The 18,411-nt window shown below is 40.6% G+C and overlaps 2 protein-coding genes across 4 annotated transcripts in view; both read right to left on the bottom strand.

The window, feature by feature from the left end:
• The window catches only part of LOC129015142 (neuroblastoma breakpoint family member 11-like), a 2,260,169-nt gene that overhangs the window by 288,044 nt on the left and 1,953,714 nt on the right, over positions 1-18,411 (bottom strand).
• RNF115 (ring finger protein 115) overlaps positions 1-18,411 on the bottom strand; it is an 84,547-nt gene that overhangs the window by 33,042 nt on the left and 33,094 nt on the right. For 2 of the 3 annotated variants that reach the window (XM_054453135.2, XM_063664168.1), the window contains exons 2-3: positions 14,752-14,810; positions 10,391-10,448 (exon numbers count right to left, since the gene is read on the bottom strand). In XM_054453135.2, coding sequence (XP_054309110.1) covers positions 10,391-10,448; positions 14,752-14,810 — 117 coding nt within the window. Of the gene's footprint in view, positions 1-10,390; positions 10,449-12,860; positions 12,913-14,751; positions 14,811-18,411 lie in introns of all 3 variants that reach the window. The other variant, XM_054453145.2, reaches the window with a different exon arrangement.

Here is an 18,411-nt window from a genome sequence, read left to right as displayed (position 1 = left end):
ACATCACCCTGTCATTGTGGTTTTAGTTTGCTTTCCCTGATACGAATATACCAATAAGGCTAAACATCTTGTCATGTAATATTTACCAGCCATTCATATGTCTTCTCTTTCCCCCGACTTTTTTTTTTGGTGTTTTAGAAATCCAGACATTTCTTTCTTTTTCTTTTTTTCCTTTTTGAGATGGAGTCTTGCTCTGTCGCCCAGGCTGGGGTACAGTGGCACGATCTCGGGTCACTGCAACCTCCACCTCCTGGGTTCAAGCCATTCTCCTGCCTCAGCCTCTCGAGAAGCTGGGATTACTGGCATGTGATACCACGCCCGGCTAATTTTTTATATTTTCAGTAGAGATGGGGTTTCACCATGTTGGCCAGGCTGGTCTTGAACTCCTGACCTCAAGTGATCTGCCCACCTCGGCCTCCCAAAGTGCTGGGATTACAGGCGTGAGCCATGGCGCCCAGCCACATTTATTTCTTAAATTTAAAACTTCTTCTTGTTAAATCACACTGAGTTTACTTTTTCAGTACTCATCAGTTGTTTCAACTAAATCAGTTTTAAATCTCTATTCTTTCTCTTTTATGTCTTGTCTTGCTTCATGTCTTTTGTCCATTTTCTTATTGAACTGACTTTCTAATTGCCTTAGCATCTTTTTTAAAATTCTGTATTTTAATAGTTAATTCCTGGTAACAGAAATGCAACTGATTTTTGTATATTGACCTTAGTATACAGAAAATTTGCTGAACTCTTAATAATTCTAATAATTTGTGTACACAGAAAATCCAAAAACAGGCTGGGCACAGTGGCTTATGCCTGTAATCCTAGTACTTTGGGAGGCCAAGGCAGGAGGATAGCTTGAGCCCAGGAGGTCAAGACCAGTCTACAAAAAATTTAAACATTAGCTAAGTGTGGTAGCATGCACCTGATGTTCCAGCTACTCAGGAGGCTGAGTGGGGAGGATCACTTGAACCCAGGATCTTGAGCTCAAGCTCATGAGGTCGAGGTTACAGTGAGCTATACAGAACCCTAATTATATGCTATGTTTTTTCCTATACATACATACCTTTGGTAAAGTTTAACTTATAACTTAATTTATAACTTAGACATAGTAAGAAATTAACAACAACTAATAATAAAATAGAACAGTTATAACAATATATAATAATAAAAGTTTTGTGAATGTGGTCTTTTTTTTTTTGAGACAAGGTCTCAACTCTGTCGCTCAGGCTGGAGTGCAATGGCGTGATCACGGTTCACTGCAGCCTCAATCTCCTAGGCTCAAGTGATCCTCCCACCTCAATCCCCCAAGTAGCTAGGACTACAGGGACGTACCATCACACTCAGCTAATTAAAAAAATTTCTTTTTAGAGATGAGGTCTAATTTTGTGGCTGGTCTCAAACATCTGGCTTAAAGTAATCCTCCTGCCTCGGCCTCCCAAAGTACTGGGATTGAACCATGAGCCTCTGTGCCCCACTTTAAAATATCTTATTGTAGCCAGGCGTGGTAGCTCAAGCCTATAATCCCAGCACTTTGAGAGGCTAAGGCGGAGGGGGGATCACTGAGGCCAGGAGTTCGAGACCAGCCTGGCCAACATGGTGAAACCTTGTCTCTACTAAAAAAATAAAAAAATTAGCCGGGCATGGTGGCATACGCCTATAGTCCCAGCTACTCAGGATGCTGAGGCATGAGAATCACTCAAACCCAGGAGGCGAACCCAGGAGGCGGAGGTTGCAGTGAACCGAGATCACTCCATGGCACTTCAGCCTGGGCAACAGAGCAAGACCCTGTCTCAAAAAAATAAAAATAAAAATAAATAAAATAAAATATCTTGTTGTAGTACACTCACATGTTTTCAGGCCATGGTTGACCACAGGGTAAGGGGGGGACTACTGTACCAATTTAGACTCCTACCAGAGTATAAAAGCTTACATTTACCCCTACTCTGACCAACATTTTTTTTTTTTTTTTTTTTTTGAGAAGGAGTCTCGCTCTGTCACCCAGGCTGGAGTGCAGAGGCACCATCCTGGCTCACTGAATACTCCGCCTCCCAGGTTCAAGCCATTCTGCTGCCTCAGCCTCCAGAGTAGCTGGGATTACAGGTGTCTGCCACCATGCCCAACTAATTTTTGTATTTTCAGTAGAGATGGGGTTTCACCATGTTGGCCAGACTGGTCTTGAACTCCTGACCTCAGGAGATCCACCTGCCTTGGCCTCCCAGAATGCTGCAATTACAGGCATGAGCCACTGCACCCAGCCTGACCAACATTTTCTAAGTTTTAAAAATTCTAATATATAAGCTGAAGAACAAAAAGTAATATGCAGACTAAAAACATCAATTAGATTTCTCGGCCAGGCACAGTGGCTCACATCTGTAATCCCAGCACTTTGGGAGGCTGAGGAGGGTGGATCACCTGAAGTGAGGAGTTCAAGACCAGCCTAGCACGGTGAAACCCCGTCTCTACTAAAAATACAAAAAGTTAGCTGGGCGTGGTGGAGATGCCTGTAATCCCAGCTACTTGGGAAGATGAGGCAGGAGAATTGCTTGAACCCAGGAGACAGAGGTTGCAGTGAGCTAAGATCGCACCATTGCACTCCAGCCTGGGCAACAAGAGTGAAACTCTGTTTCCAAACAAAAAGATTTCTCTAAATACTGGTGACGTAAAATACCTTTTCATTTTAACTGCCATTTGCGCTTCTTATCAAATCTGCCTTATTTCCCTTTACTTTCTAGTTATAGTCTTCATCTATTAGAGATCACTGGTTTCTAGTCTGAAAAATGGTCTAGAACACAAGAATTCTCTTGACCCAAAATTCCAAAGTAAACGTGACATTTAAAAACCTAAAACTATACTTGTCTTCAACAAGTGAAAAAGTACGAGCAGACTCCTCCATGTTCTCAATCATCGATCTCACTAAGGTGAATTATAAGAAGAAATCTATGATTCCCTTACTATATACAATTCCACAACATTTGCTCACAGAAAACAACTCTCAAAGTAACCATTAGTTTCATTATAATATAAAAATGAAATATTTAAAACCTTGACTGGAAGAAAAATCAAGCACCAAGTTCATAATAATCTGCTTTGATACTAACATACTTTAGATGACTATAAATTGTTACCACACCTAATAATATATAAAATTTCTAAAGGATCCATGCTTAAAAACAGCTTCAACATCAGCATGAGGCATTTTTCTACTAGTATACAAAGTGCAAATTAATAGTAACAGTCAATGTGTTTGTGGCCTATTTTAATCTCAAAATAATAGTGTACCCTGACCAAAGAACACGGGATAGAAAAGCACACCTCACAAATTTATACCAAATCAGCACTAAGGATAAAAATAGCTTCAGGTCATTTGTCTCTGAGTAGACTCAGATAAGCATAAAAGAAAGAAAAAATAGCTCATACAACAAAACTGGGTATTCAGGACACAGCTTACATAAGTAAAAACTAATAGGGAACACTATCATAGAGTTTTGCTAAAACAGTCTAAAGAATCACAGAGACAGTTTGACAAGTTTTGCCTTGAAAAACTGAAAACATTACTCTGAATATAAGTACAACGACAATATTTCTGAAAATATTTGGGGTGAACTATTTACACATTCAAAATAAAAAACAGGATGGACAATATCTTCCATTTAGCAGAACTTGCTCTACACTAACCATGATCACATCAGCACTTCTTAAAATATTATGGTCTGTTCCTCAATGAGTTAAATAGTTACCATATGACCCAGCAATTTCACTCCTAGTTACATAACCAAGAAAATTAAAAACATATGATCACACAAAAACTTGTACAAAAATATTTACAGCAGCATTATTATTCATAACAGGCAAAAAGGGTAAACAACCTAAATGTCCATCAACTGATGAAGAATAAATAAAATGCGGAATATCCATACAATGTAGTACTATGCAGCCATAAAAATGAATGAAGTACTGATACATGCTACAGCATGGATGAACCTTGAAAACAGTATTCTAAGTAGAAAAGAGTCAGTCACAAAGGTTCACATATTGCATGATTTAATTTATAACAAATATCCTATATAGGCAAATCCATAGAGACAGAAAATAGATTAGTGGTTGCCTAGGGCTGAGAGAACTGTGGAGAAATATGTAGTGACTACTAATGTGTATGGGGATTCTTTTGGGGATGATGAAAAAGTTCTAAATCAGTGGTAATGGTTGTACAACTCTGTGAATATACTAAAACCACTTAGCTGTACACTTTAACAGAGTGAATTACACAGTATATGAATTATATCTCAAAAAATAATATTAGAGTCTATAAAGATGAGTCAATTAAGGGTAAATAATTTTATAATTATTAACCTTAGAAATGTAATCTCGAAAAAGTTCACAGGCGATTTTGTGAAAACATTAAAGCAAAGTAAGGAAGATACTCACCACCCCGAAATGTTTCGTGTGCCTTTGTAATCCTTCCCTCCTGCCCCTTCCCATCCCCAAGCAACCCCTGATCTTTCTGTGGTTTGCATTTTCTAGAATTTTATGTAAAGGGCATCATATTGTATGTACTCTTCAACAGAGGAATGATGTAGATGATTAGTGAAGAGCAAAGTCTAATCTCTAATGATTTCGCATTTCTCCAGCAAGTGGAGTTCATGTATTAGGAAGTTGCACAAATGCAAAATAAGTTGTTCTGATTATGTGTGCCTGCTTTGCAGCCTCTAATTCTCAGGTAGGTCATCCTGTATAAACTTAGGATGTCCATTTGGCCACAGTTCAACTTTGTGTTCCAATTCAGCTGAATAAAAATTAAATTTTTATATCCATCTGTCTGGTGTTCTATGTTTTATTTCTCAGTATGTTCTAGACTCAGGCAGAGGAAGTATGATCAACAATCAACCATCATATATAACTAGACATGCCTAACACAAGATAATAGTGTAATAAATATAATGTAGCCATTAAAGAATATGAAGTCCTAGATTTTTTTTTTTTTTTTTTGGAGACAGGGTCTCACTCTGACACCTAGGCTGGGGTGCAGTGGCACGATCTCAGCTCACTGCAACCTCTGCCTCCCAGGCTCAAGAGATTCTCCCACCTCCACTTCTCGAGTAGCTGGGACTACAGGCATATGCCACTACACCTGGCTAACTTTTTATTTTTATTTTTTTAGAGACAGGGTTTTACCGCGTTGCCCAGGCTGGTCTTGAACTCCTGGGCTCAAACAATCCGCCTGCCTCCGCCCTCCCAAAGTGCTAGGATTACAGGCGTGAGCCACCACATCCAGCTATAATTCTAATAACTATAGAGAGACAAGTAAAAGGTTTATGACATAATACCAAGTAAATTTTTCGAGGCAGAAATACAATATACTCTTATGACAGCAACTCTAAACAGTTATGAGGTATGCACATGAGAAATGAGAAGTATTTTGCTAAAAAATGCATAAAGCTATAATCAAGTAATGAGAATATGGGATATTTCTCTTTTATTTATTTATTTATTTATTTATTTATTTATTTGATACAGAGTCTCGCTCTGTTGCTCAGGCTAGAGTGCAGTGGCACTATCTCAGCCCACTGCAACCTCCGCCTCCCGGGTTCAAGCAATTCTCCTGCCTCAGCCTCCCAAATAGCTGGGATTACAGGCGCCCGCCACCACACCCGGCTAATTTTTGTATTTTTAGTAAAGACAGGGTTTCATCACATTGGACAGGCTGGTCTGGAACTCCTGACCTCAAGTGATCTGCATGCCCAGCCGATATTTCTCATTTTTAAAAAAGCTTAGGCCCAGGCACGGTGGCTCACGCCTGTAATCCCAGCACTCTGGGAGGCCAGGACGAGAGGATGCCCTAAGGTCAGGAGTTCTAGACCAGCCTGGCCAACGTGGTAAAACCCCATCTCTACTAAAAATACAAAAATTAGCCAGGTTTGGTGGCGGGAGCCTGTAATCCAAGCTACTCGGGAAGCTGAGGTGAGAGAATCACTCGAACCCAGGAGGCAGAGGTTGCAGTAAGCCGAGATCGTGCCACTGCACGCCAGCCTGGGCAACAGAGTGAGACTCCATCTCAAAAAAACAAACAAAAAAAAGCTTAAGGTTGTTATTTTTCAGTAACTATGCCTTAGGACAAAATCTGAAAGGAAATGTACGGAAAAGGGAGCTCTTAGAATAGTGAAACTCGGCCGGGCGCGGTGGCCCACGCCTATAATCCCAGCACTTTGGGAGACCAAGGCGGGCGGATCACGAGGTCAGGAGATCGAGACCATCCTGGCTAACACGGTGAAACCCTGTCTCTACTAAAAATACAAAAAATTAGCCAGGCGTGGTGGCACGCGCCTGTGGTCCCAGCTACTCAGGAGTCTGAGGCAGGATAATCGCTTGAACCCAGAAGGCAGAGGTTGCAGTGAGCCGAGATTACGCCACTGCACTCCAGCCTGGGCAACAGAGTGAGACCCCATCTGAAAAAAAAAAAAAAAATAGTGAAACTCAAGATACATATTTTTAAATTTTTTACTGCCACTATAATGCTGCTTATGTAACAAAAACAAATTTTATTTAAATACATATAAATCAGACAGCTCAGAGCACCCTGCCCTCTTGTGCATATCTGAGAGCTCTTTTTTCCAGAAAGCCATATATCTTATTTTCTCCTAATCTGAGGCAGCAGCCAGAGCCACTCTTGCACTGAAGCAATCCATTCAGGTAAGCTGAGACTCTAAGATCGGATGACCCACTGGCACCAGGTCACGGGCAGAAGTTTGCAAGTAATCAATGAAACCTTCAGATAGCTATGGGGCTCACTTTCTAGATTACCACCAGGAAGCTTAGTATAGCAATGTCTTCTCTCTACAAACTGCTAGCAACATTTTCAGATTGACTCTCCACTGGCCCTCACACATTATTCAAACACTGCTCTCATGTAACTGGCAACCCTCCCCTACCTTCTCTCTATCCCATTAGTCTCTTATCTCCGACCCCAGTCTCATTTAAAAAAAAAAAAAAAGTCAATACTGATTTTGTCAGAAATTTTCTTGGAATAAGCCTCTTCTAATATAGACAGTATTTTAAGAATTCAGCTATTAGTAAATGTTACTTATAGAAAATAACCACTTCATTGTACAAGCAGCTCCAGCTAAAGAAAAACAGAGCAAAACTGAGCATAAGTCTTTGCTGAAATTACCAACTAAAGCAGGGAAAAGAAAAACAACTTTAGTTTCTATATATAATTTTATTTCTAAGTTTTTTCTTCAGGGACATGAGCATAAAACCTTATAGCTTATGAATACTATTTTAAGATATTTTTCACATCTTTGCTTATCTAAATTCCACCTACTCTTCAAGGCTCCAGTGCAAGTTTTACCTTCACTATGAAGTCTTAATAATGGCTAAAATGTTTCAAGCACTCACTAGATGGCAGGCACATTGCAGTCTACACACCTAGCATGTATTAACTCATTTAATCCTCATAACATCCCTATGAGGAAAGGATGATTATTTCCCAATTTACAGACAAGGAAACAAGAGAGGCACTGAGAGATTCTAAGTAACTTTGCCCAGGTTACACAGCCAATAAGTGGCAGACACAGGATTTGAGCTCAGGCAATCTGATTCCAGAGGCTGTGTTCTTAATCACTGTCATATGACCTCTCCTCACGACCCTGGCCCACCTTATCTCTTCCTTCTACTATACTTGTTACATATACCCCAGAATAAATTTATTATACACTTTTCCTTTTTTTTTTTTTTGAGACAGAGTTTCGCTCTTATTGCCCAGGCTGGAGTGCGGTGGTGCAATCTCCGCTCACTGCAACCTCCGCCTTCTGGGTTCAAGCGATTCTCCTGCCTCAGCCTCCCAAGTAGCTGGAATTACAGGTGCCCACCACCACGCCTGGCTAATTTTTTGTATTTTTTAGTAGAGATGGGGTTTCACCATGTTGGCCAGGCTGGTCTCGAACTCCCAACCTCCCGTGATCCACCTGCCTCGGCCTCCCAAAGTGCTGGGATTACAGGTGTGAGCCACCACGCCCAGCCTTCCTTGTTTTCTTAAGTGTTTGCACTTGCTCCATGACAAAATTTTAAGTTCCTTTCAGGCAAGGCAACCGTGACATTTACTTCCTGCCCCTATTTCTAGGACAGTGCTATGTATGAAACATTCAGTATATACTTTCAGCCAGGCACAGTGACACCTGCCTGTAATCCCAGCTACTAGGGAACCTGAGGTGGGAGGATCACTTAAGCTCAGAAGTTCGAGTCCAGCCTGGGCAACATAGTAAGGCCCCATCTCTTAAAAACACACACACACACACACACACACACATACACACACACTTCTTAGCTAATTTATTAAAAATCCCTGGCGACATCTAAAGAACACGAAGTTACAAGCTATGAATCAGCACAATTACTTTAACACCTGAAGGATAACTCATGCCATCAGTGTCGGATTTAGCATTACTAAAGTTAGGAAACTGACTACATATATTTATTTTTCTTCTTACTCAATGCATTTCTTCCTGGTGAGTCATACCTACAAAATTGGCAGACTGATCTATTTCCATTACCTAAAAGAGAACACTAAAGAAAAATCAAATGAAATTTCTTCTTCTGCATATGCATAATCAGTAAGTGACAATCTGTGTTATCACAAATAGCACACACAAGGGGAAAGAATGCTGAAATCATAAAGGCTTCCAGTACTGGCAAACAGAACACATTTTATTTTATTTTATTTTTTTGAGATGGAGTCTCGCTCTGTCACCCAGGTTGGAGTGCAGTGGTGCGATCTCGACTCACTGCAACCTCTGCCTCCCGGGTTCCAGCGATTCTCGTGTCTCACCCTCCCATGTAGCTAGGATTACAGGCGCATGCCACCATGCCCAGCTAATTTATTGTATTTTTAGTAGTGAAACACGGGGTTTCACCACGTTGGCTAGGCTGGTGTCGAACTCCAGACCTCAGGTGATCTGCTCACCTCGGCCTCCCAAAGTGTTGGGATTACAGGCGTGAGCCACTGTGCCTGGCCCAGAATATATATTAAATAATGTTTTTTAATCCATTAAAATGGGAAAATAAAAATGCAAGTTCAAAACATGATCTGTCTGGAATCACTCTAATCAATCCGGGCAGTTCAGAGTTAACCAAAACTCTTAATACTGGATATTAAGAAGTAGCACAGACCATAAGCCGAAAAACCACTCTAAATAGAACAGGACCATTACCCAGACAATGTTGATAAATCTAACATCATTAAAATGTGGGGGCTACAGGTCTTAAAATAATTTTCAAATAATAAGGGAGAGAAGCTTAGGGTTTTACAGGCTTCTTATTAAATATTACTTTTCAAATATACTACTAGTACAATTTCAATTTACATACAAAACAGTGAAATATTTTGCTATCTCTCTAGGCATTTCAGCTATCTCTGGAAAAGGCTAATGTGATCCTAAAACAAAGAAATCCTGATTATGGGATTTAACTTATTTCTTCCTTTTAGCATCTGTCAGCTTTCTAGAGCTGAACAAGTTGTATGGCAATATAGGGTACACATACAAACAACCAAAAGAAGAACACCAGTGTTTTTTGTAGGCTGGCTGGTTTGTACCTTCTGGGCTGTAGTCTCTAAATAATTAAAAACAAAGAGTATTAATGCCACTGAATTATACACTTAAAAATACTTACAATGGTTTCTTTAAAAAAAAAAAAAAACACAACTAAAGAGACTTTAGGTCAATGGACAAAGTGAAAAAAGAAAATTAGTCTGGATTTAATATAAAATGGTATTCAAGAATGAAGACTAATGCCCTATTTTCAAATCACAGTTAAGATGTGTTTTTCTCAAAAAATATGGACGCCACATTATAAGAAGATATATAAATTATTTACAGACCCCCTCTTGGGATCTGAAAGGCAAGTAAACATCCTTAATCTACACCAAACTACTGTGTTGACTAGAGGTAAGCCCTGGAAACCAGTACCTCTGTTCAAGGTTGAAGACTATTTCATTGTGACTTCGACAACTCATCCTGGCCTGCACTTTACCTGGTTGTCACACCACTAAAGCAGAGTCTGCAACACTGTTATTTCAACAACAGCAAAAGCTTTTTATTCTCACCCTGTGTATACAATAACAAAGTAGAAAACAAGAATTAAAAACACTACCAGTTTAAAAGAATACAGTTTGAGGCTATTACTTTCTCCTAATCAAGGGTTTATCAAAGGTAACACGCCCAAGCCCCAGCTACTGAAAAGATTTGTGAAAACACAAATCTTCCCAAGGGTTACTATGGCCCACATTTTTTCTTATACATTCAGTTAAACTCTGATGTTTTGCCACACTGGAAAGTTAGTATCTGCCATGATTTTAACACCTAACCGCTTCTTAAAGAATTCCTACAGCTAAAGGAAAACTTACCTCTGCAAAATGTGTTGTTGTGCTATTGTCTATCCGACTGCCGCCACCACCTAAAAAACTAAAGAGAAAAGGAATGAGTGGTGATTCTATTCCCAGGAACAAGCTTCCCTCCCAGAAGCTAAATATAGAATGGCATAATGAGAACAAAGCCCAATAAGGAAAAATAACTCATCCCAACACAACACCTATTAAAGGAAATTATGAATAACTGGCATGTGAATTAATCTATGAAAAGTATCATAAACCACAAAATCCAGTAGTTTTCAAGGCTAAATCCAGTGAAAAATTGGAGAAGCCACCATAGAGAAGGAAGAAGGACCCACAGGCAGCAATGCAATTCAGATTTGACCTATCAAAAGAAAAATATTTATCCTCAAGAACGCTAACAAAACAAAATGTTTCACTAAAAAACCATTCAACCACCAGATGAACACAACATTTGAGGCTACAATAGTTAATATTTCTTAGGAATGATTAAATGTAGTAACATAAGGGGCCTGGTACTGTATTTAAAACATTATAAAAGGACTCAATAAATATTTCTCCCCCTACCCACCTTTCAGGACCCATCTCAAATGCTACCTCCTCCATCAAGCCTTTCTGAACTCACCAACCAAATAAGACTCTTCCATACCCTTCTGCACTCTCACTTTGATTCTAAAACCTACCTTGTATTATAAATATCTAGGATTTGCCACATACATTTCAATCCATTTCCCTCCTTCATTAATATAAATTCAGAAGGCAAAGACTGCAATTTATTAATTCCTCAAATACACAGAGTGTTTATTAAGTGTCAGACATTACACAGTACTATCACCTTTAAAAATCCTGCAATGTCAATGTCCTATATTGATACTCAAAAGTTGTTGAATTAATCACATGTGAAAATGATAAAATATCTATTCCCAAAGACCCTGAAGAGTAGAGAGAAATATTAAATCCCATTGTCCCCATGAAATTTGCAAAGAACAAAGAAAACAAGCTAACACATCTGGGAAGGGGGGATGGAAAGAATCACAGGAACTGCTGGATACCACTTTTACTTCAAGAGACACACTTAAGCACACAAACATACAAACACTCACCCCAATGATAAGTTCACAAACTACTACAAATAGTTTTCATTTGTAGGATTACAATACCAATCCAGGCATTGTGCTGAGCTCACTGAGGAAACAAACACACCCTAGTTAGTCTGAAACCAAAAGTGAAAAAGCAAAGCTAATGCCATTCTTTATGCAACCATTCTCAAGCCTTATTCCCTGATAAGAAACCATTTAATACCTGTATTAATTTCAGAAAAACGCTTTTGCAAAAATCACTCCAAATGTACAACAAGCCCAAAAGTACTTGTACATCTATGCTAAATAAACAGCTAATTGAACTACCACATACCATAAAAAACTATGTTGAGTGGCTATGTATCCATTTGATTGCTCAAGCCCAGACATGCTTCTAGGACTCTTCCTTCCTGCCTTTACTACACAGTTTCAGGGATTTAAACATCCTTCGTAATTGAAACTGCAACTCTTATCTTCTGGGGTTCTGCTCTCCCTGAAGCTACCTCACCGTTCCCTTTCCTTAAAATTCCTTTAAAGAATAATAGAGCTAATCATAAAGAAGGGATAATAAAAACCACCACATTGTTCTGAGAAATGTTACAAAGCTTAAGAAAACTTACAACGTGCTCCTCTACATGGAAGTTTAAGAGCAGATGGAGCCCATTATCTAATATTTACATGCAAGGCCCTCCTCTTACTGGTTTTTACCTTTCCACTACTTAACCACTGCAATTGCTAAGTATTTAAATCAGCAAATGTTTATGAACTTTATAGAAGGAAATATCATACTGCCTCTATAAGACAAGCATTCTAAGAAAAAGATTTCTTCTTTCATTTAAAACACTAATCTCTTTCAAACCACACAGTCTTTGTATTTGAGTAAATCGCTACCAATAGCACCTATATAAGACAACCTTTGATCTACAAAGACACATAAAAGAATTAACAAAACCCACAGAATACACAGTTCCCTGCTAGACAAAGATTCATCCTACAGTTAATCGTTCTCATTTATAACTGTATTTCCATAAAAGTACTATCTGCCTAAAGAAACCAGGGTTACTCCTTGAAAACTTGGCAAAAAATAAGGCCATTAATTGTTCCCCCACAACCAATATATCTTTTATTTAGCACATGCAGAGCATAAGTGCCTGAAATAAGTATTTGATGCAATTATAATGGCACAAACAAAAAGCTATCCCAAGTTAGCATGCCATCCACACAAAATTGCTAATTTTGCAGTCATGCTAATCTTACCCGTTTAGTGTTGGTATGGTACTACTTAAAACCAAGATGAAATTTAACTGTATCAAAATAGATCCCATGCCACATATTGCCCCAGAAGCTCCAGTTTATTTACACAAATAATCACCAATCATTAGTAAAGTAAAACCAATAGTACATACTGTAAAATGTGTAGTTTTTCCTGGTTGTGGAAGGGACCTTCAACTTTAGATTCTGCCAACAGTAACAGTAAAGGAATTACCTACTGCCATTAAAATCCCCAAAGTCACTCCAAGATTAAGATGCTTCAGATTACAGATTCTTTTTGACCAGTCGGTACTTCTTCAATTTTCAGACGAATGTTTAACCAAATAGCCCCAAAAGAACAAATGTGCCATTGTGTTTAGCCAAAAGAGGCCATCCTATCAATGCTATTCTAAAATTTATTAAAATTTTAAGTTAGGCCAGGTGCAGTGGCTCACACCTGTAATCCCAACACTTTGGGAGGCCGAGACGGGCGGATCACGAGGTCAGGACTTCAAGACCAGCCTGGCAAACATGGTGAAACCCCATCTCTACTAAAAATATAAAAATTAGCCAAACGTGGTGGTGCATGCCTGTAATCCCAGCTACTTGGGAGGCTGAGGCAGGAGAATCACTTGAACCTGGGAGGCAGAGATTGCAGTGAGCCAAGATCGTGCCACTGCACTCCAGCCTGGGCAATAGAGTGAGACTCCATCTCCAAAAAAAAAAAAAAAAAAAAGATTTTAGGTTGGGCACGGTGGCTCATGCCTGTAATCCCACTTTGGGAGGCCAAGGCAGGCGGATCACTTGAGGCCAGGAGTTCGAGACCAGCCTGGCCAACACGGCAAAACCCCGTCTCTACTAAAAATATACAAAAATTAGCAGGGCATATTGGCGGACGCCTGTAGTCCCAGCTACTGGGCAAGCTGAGGCCCAAGAATCGTTTAAACCTGGGAGGCAGAGGTTGCAGTGAGCTGAGATCGAACCACTGCACTCCAGCCTGGCAACAGAGCAAGACTCTGTCTCTCAAAAAAAAAAAGAAAAAAGATTTTATAGTTTTGTTCACATAAACAAAAAAGGAATATGTAATAGTCACTTTCAGAAATATTTCCCCTTTTTATCAGCTGTATACCTTTATTAAGGCCAATAAGAACAAATTCCAAGCATTACACTGGAAATTCATATTACACTGGAAAGATGGCCTAAGTTTGACAGCAATAATCTTTTCTTTTTTCTTTTTTTTGAGACACAGTTTCGCTCTTGTTGCCCAGGCTGCAGTCTTGGCTCACTGCAACCTCCGCCTCCCGGTTTCAAGTTATTCTCCTGCCTCAGCCTCCCAAGTAGCTGGGATTACAGGCACCCGCCACGATACCCGGCTAATTTTTGTGTTTTTAATGAAGACGGGGTTTCACCATGTCGACCAGGCTGGTCTCAAGCTCCTGACCTCAGGTGATCCACCCACCTCGGCCTCCCAAAGTGTTGGGATTACAGGCATGAGCCAACACACTGGCCGAATAATCTTAATAAGAACAAGAGACTCAAGGCCTCCTCAAAGCAGAGTAACAATCGGTTTCCCTGGCTAGAAGAGCCTGTTCACCTGATTAGGTATCTTTGTCAGAAGTCACTCCCTAACCCGCCAAAGAGGTATAACAGCAGTTTACCTTCAGGCAGCAGAGTGGTCACTAAAAACCAACTAATAATCTAAGAGAAGCCCCAAGTCTCAGATAATAAATGAAAACTTACCAGATTTACTCTGACATGCATACAGATGTACATGGAATGCCACATACAATCAGGAGCAGTGCGTATCACCACATCTGCTATGATATCACTTTCCAAATTTTCCCATTTTTCTTTCTTTTTCCTCTCCCATTCTTCTGCCCTCTCTTGTGCAAGCTCATGCACTCACTCACTCTTTCTCTCTCTCTCTCACTCTCGCTCTCTCTGTACAGTGTAAGTTATAAAACAAATTCAACTTACTCAGTCCATGCTGAGAGAAAATAGTTTTGATAATAGAATGTCTGATTTATTCATGAGCTTGTACAATACCTGGAATCATCTGTCACTTCTTCAATAAAGCCTGATTCACATCTGGGACATATATATTCCTATAAAAGAAAGGAAGAAACAAAACTTTTTCATTAGAAAGCTACGTGGTATCTGTAGTTTCAGAATAACATGAATAACATGCAGTATACAAGCTGAGGCTCAGAAATGTTGTATGTACTTGCTGACTCAAGTGGTTTTTTTTTTTTTTCTTTTGTGAGACAGGGTCTCACTCTGTCACCCAGGCTGGACTGCAGTGGTATGATCATGGCTCACTGCAGCCTCGATCTCCCAGGCTCAAGAGATCCTCCTGCCTCAGCCTTCAGAGTAGCTAGGATAACAGGCACATGACAACATACCCAATTTTTTTTATTTTTTGTAGAGGATGAGGTCTTGCTATGTTGCCCAAGCTGATCTCAAACTCCTGAACTGAAGTGATCTTCCTGCCTCAGCCTCCCAAAGTGCTGGAATTACAGGCATAAGCCACTGAGCCCAGCCTAGTTTTTTCTTTCTTTTTTGTTTTTGTTTTTGTTGCCCAGGCTGAAGTGCAATGGCATGATCTCGGCTCACAGCAACCTCCACCTCCTGGGTTCAAATGATTCTCCTGCCTCAGCCTCCTGAGTAGCTGGGATTACAGGCATGCGACAACACACCTGGCTAATTTTGTATTTTTAGGAGAGATGAGGTTTTTCCATGTTGGTCAGGCTAGTCTCGAACTCCTGACCTCAGCTGATCCACCTGCCTCAGCCTCCCAAAGTGCTGGGATTACAGGCGTGAGCCACCATACCCGGCCGGCCTTCTTTTTTTTTTTTTGAGATGGAGTCTCGCTCTCTTGCCCAGGAGCTAGAGTGCAATGGCGTGATCTCAGCTCACTGCAACCTCCACCTCCTGGGTTTAAGTGATTCTCCCGCCTCAGCCTCCCAAGTAGCTGGGATTACAAGCCCCTGGCTAATTTTTGTATTTTTAGTAGAGACGGGGTTTCACCATGTTGGTCAGGCTGGTCTCAAACTTCTGACCTCAGGTGATCCACCCGCCTCGGCCTCCGAAAGTGCTGGGATTACAGGCACGAGCCACTACGCCCAGTCCCAGCCTAGTTTTTTCTATTATACTCTGGCAAATATAGAATTCCATAAAATATTTGCAGAATTGCTTCATAGCTACCTAAGTGGTTTCCACTGACAGCTGAAAAGTAGAGTGTCAAAGATTTTTTTATTTTAAAATTTAGGTTATTTATTTATATATTTAGAGACAGAGTTTCGCTCTTGTTGCCCAGGCTGGAGTGCAATGGTGTGATCTTGGCTCACCACAACCTCCGCCTCCCAGGTTCAAGAGATTCTCCTGCCTCAGTCTCCCGAGTAGCTGGGATTACAGGCATGCAACACCACGCCCGGCTTATTTTTAGTAGAGATGGGGTTTCTCCATGTTGGTCAGGCTGGTCTCGAACTCCCAACCTCAGGTGATCCCCCTGCCTCAGCCTCCCAAAGTGCTGGGATTATAGGCGTGAGCCACTGCGCCTGGCCTTTTTTTTTTTTAGACAGAGTTTCGCTCTTGCTGCCCAAGCTGGAGTGCAATGGCACGGTCTTGGCTCACTGCAATCTCCGCCTCCCAGGTTCAAGCCATTCTCCTGCCTCAGCCTCCCAAGTAGCTGGGATTATAGGCACCTGCCACCATGCCCAGCTATTTTGTATTTTTAGTAGAGACGGGGTTTTACCATGTTGGTCAGGCTGGTCTCGAACTCCTGACCTCAGGTGATCTGCCTGCCTTGGCCTCCTAAAGTGGTGGGATTACAGGTGTGAGCCACCGCGCCTGGCCTATTTTTTTAATTAGAATGAATTCGTCGTCTAATTTTCTCTTCAAATCTCACAAAAAAGCTCCACTATATACATATCAACACAGTAAAATAATAATGATGGGTATAGAAACTGCTACTTTTAGTCTGGGCACGGTGGCTCACGCCTGTAATCCTAACACTTTGGGAGGCCAAGGTGGGTGGATCACTTGAGGTCAGGAGTTCAAGACCACCCTTGCCAACATGGTGAAACTCCATCTCTACTAAAAATGTAAATTTAGCTGGGGTGTGGTGGCATGTGCCTGTAGTCCCAGTTACTTGGGAAGCTGAGGCAGAACTGCTTGAATCCAGGAGGCAGAGGTTGCAGTGAGCCCAGATAGTGCCCTTGCACTTCAGCCTGGGTGACAGATCGAGACTGTCTCAAAAAAAAGTAAGAAACTGCTACTTTTTACTATGTAAAGAAAGAGACTGCTACTTTTTACTGTGTACATGCAAAAGACATAAACTGGGCCAGGTGTGGTGGCTCATGCCTGTAATCCCAGCACTTTCAGAGCCCAGGCGGGCAGATCACCTGAGGTCAGGAATTCGAGATCAGCCTGACCAACATGGAGAAACCCCATCTCTACTTTAAAAAAAAAAAAAAAAAAAATTAGCCATGGTGGCACATGCCTGTAATCCCAGCTACTCGGGAGGCTAAGGCAGGAGAATCACTTGAACCCGGGAGGTGGAAGTTGGAGTGAGCCAAGATCGTGCCATTGTACTCCAGCCTGTGCAACAAGAGCGAAACTCCATCTCAAAAAAAAGAGAGAGAGACACATAAACTGAATAACAGCATAAATCAATTTGTAGATTAGGAACAATGAGGCAGTACACTATTTCTATTCTATCTTCTGTTTATCAATGGTTCCAAATAAAACCTAACAATTCTCAAATACCCTACAGAAATGACAATTCAAATAACCAAAACAATTCCATTAAGTCAATTTCTATTTCCTGCAGTAATAAATCTTTCTTTTAAGTAATATCAAGCTTTGGGGATAAGAATACACTTTAGAGACTGCCTTAAAATAATTTTTTAAAGTATATTTTAACTACCTATTAAAATAGACCTGGGAAACACATTTTTTTTTTTAAACCTCATCCTAGACTCCAAAGGCATGGGAAAGACATTTTCAACCATTTTGTTTCTTTTTTATTTATTTATTTGTTTTTTGAGACAGGATCTCACTCTGTTGCCCAGGCTTGAGTGCAGTGGCACAATTTTGGCTCACCGTAGCCTTGACCTCCAGGGCTCAGGCAATCCTCCCGGCCTCAGCTGGGACCACAGGCACATACCATGCCCAGCTATTTGTATTTTTGGTAGAGATAAGGTCTTGCCACGTTGCCCTGGCTGGTCTGAAAGAACTCCTGAGCTCAAGCAATCTGCCCACCTTGGCCTCCCAAAGTGCTGGAATTACAGGCATCAGACACTGTGCCCAGTTCAACTATTTTCTTATGCCGTATAGTTTCTGAACCCTAAATTTTGTTTTACCTGAAGATGATGTAAACTGTATTTGGCTCTTCAAAGAAAGACAGGATGGTAATTCAAACACTCAAATGCTTTTTTTCTAAAGAGATGGGATCTTATTCTGTCACCTAGACTGGAGTGCAGTGGCACAATCACGGCTCATGGTAGCCTCGAACTCCTGTGCTCAAGTGATCCTCCCAAAGTGCTGGGATTACAGGCATAACCCACCATGCCTGGCCCTCAAGTGCTTTTTTAAAAGAAAAAAAAAATCCCTCATGTCAAAAAGATTAGTTTCTGGAGGAGACAGTCAAACCAAGAAACAGCAAATTTAATACAATAATTGCTATAATCAATGAACACTAGAAAC

The sequence above is a fragment of the Pongo pygmaeus genome, chromosome 1 (assembly GCF_028885625.2).
Source record: "Pongo pygmaeus isolate AG05252 chromosome 1, NHGRI_mPonPyg2-v2.0_pri, whole genome shotgun sequence".
NCBI lineage: Eukaryota > Metazoa > Chordata > Mammalia > Primates > Hominidae > Pongo > Pongo pygmaeus.
The sequence above is the reverse complement of the archived record's forward strand: the minus strand, read 5'-3'. Positions and strand labels throughout refer to the sequence as shown.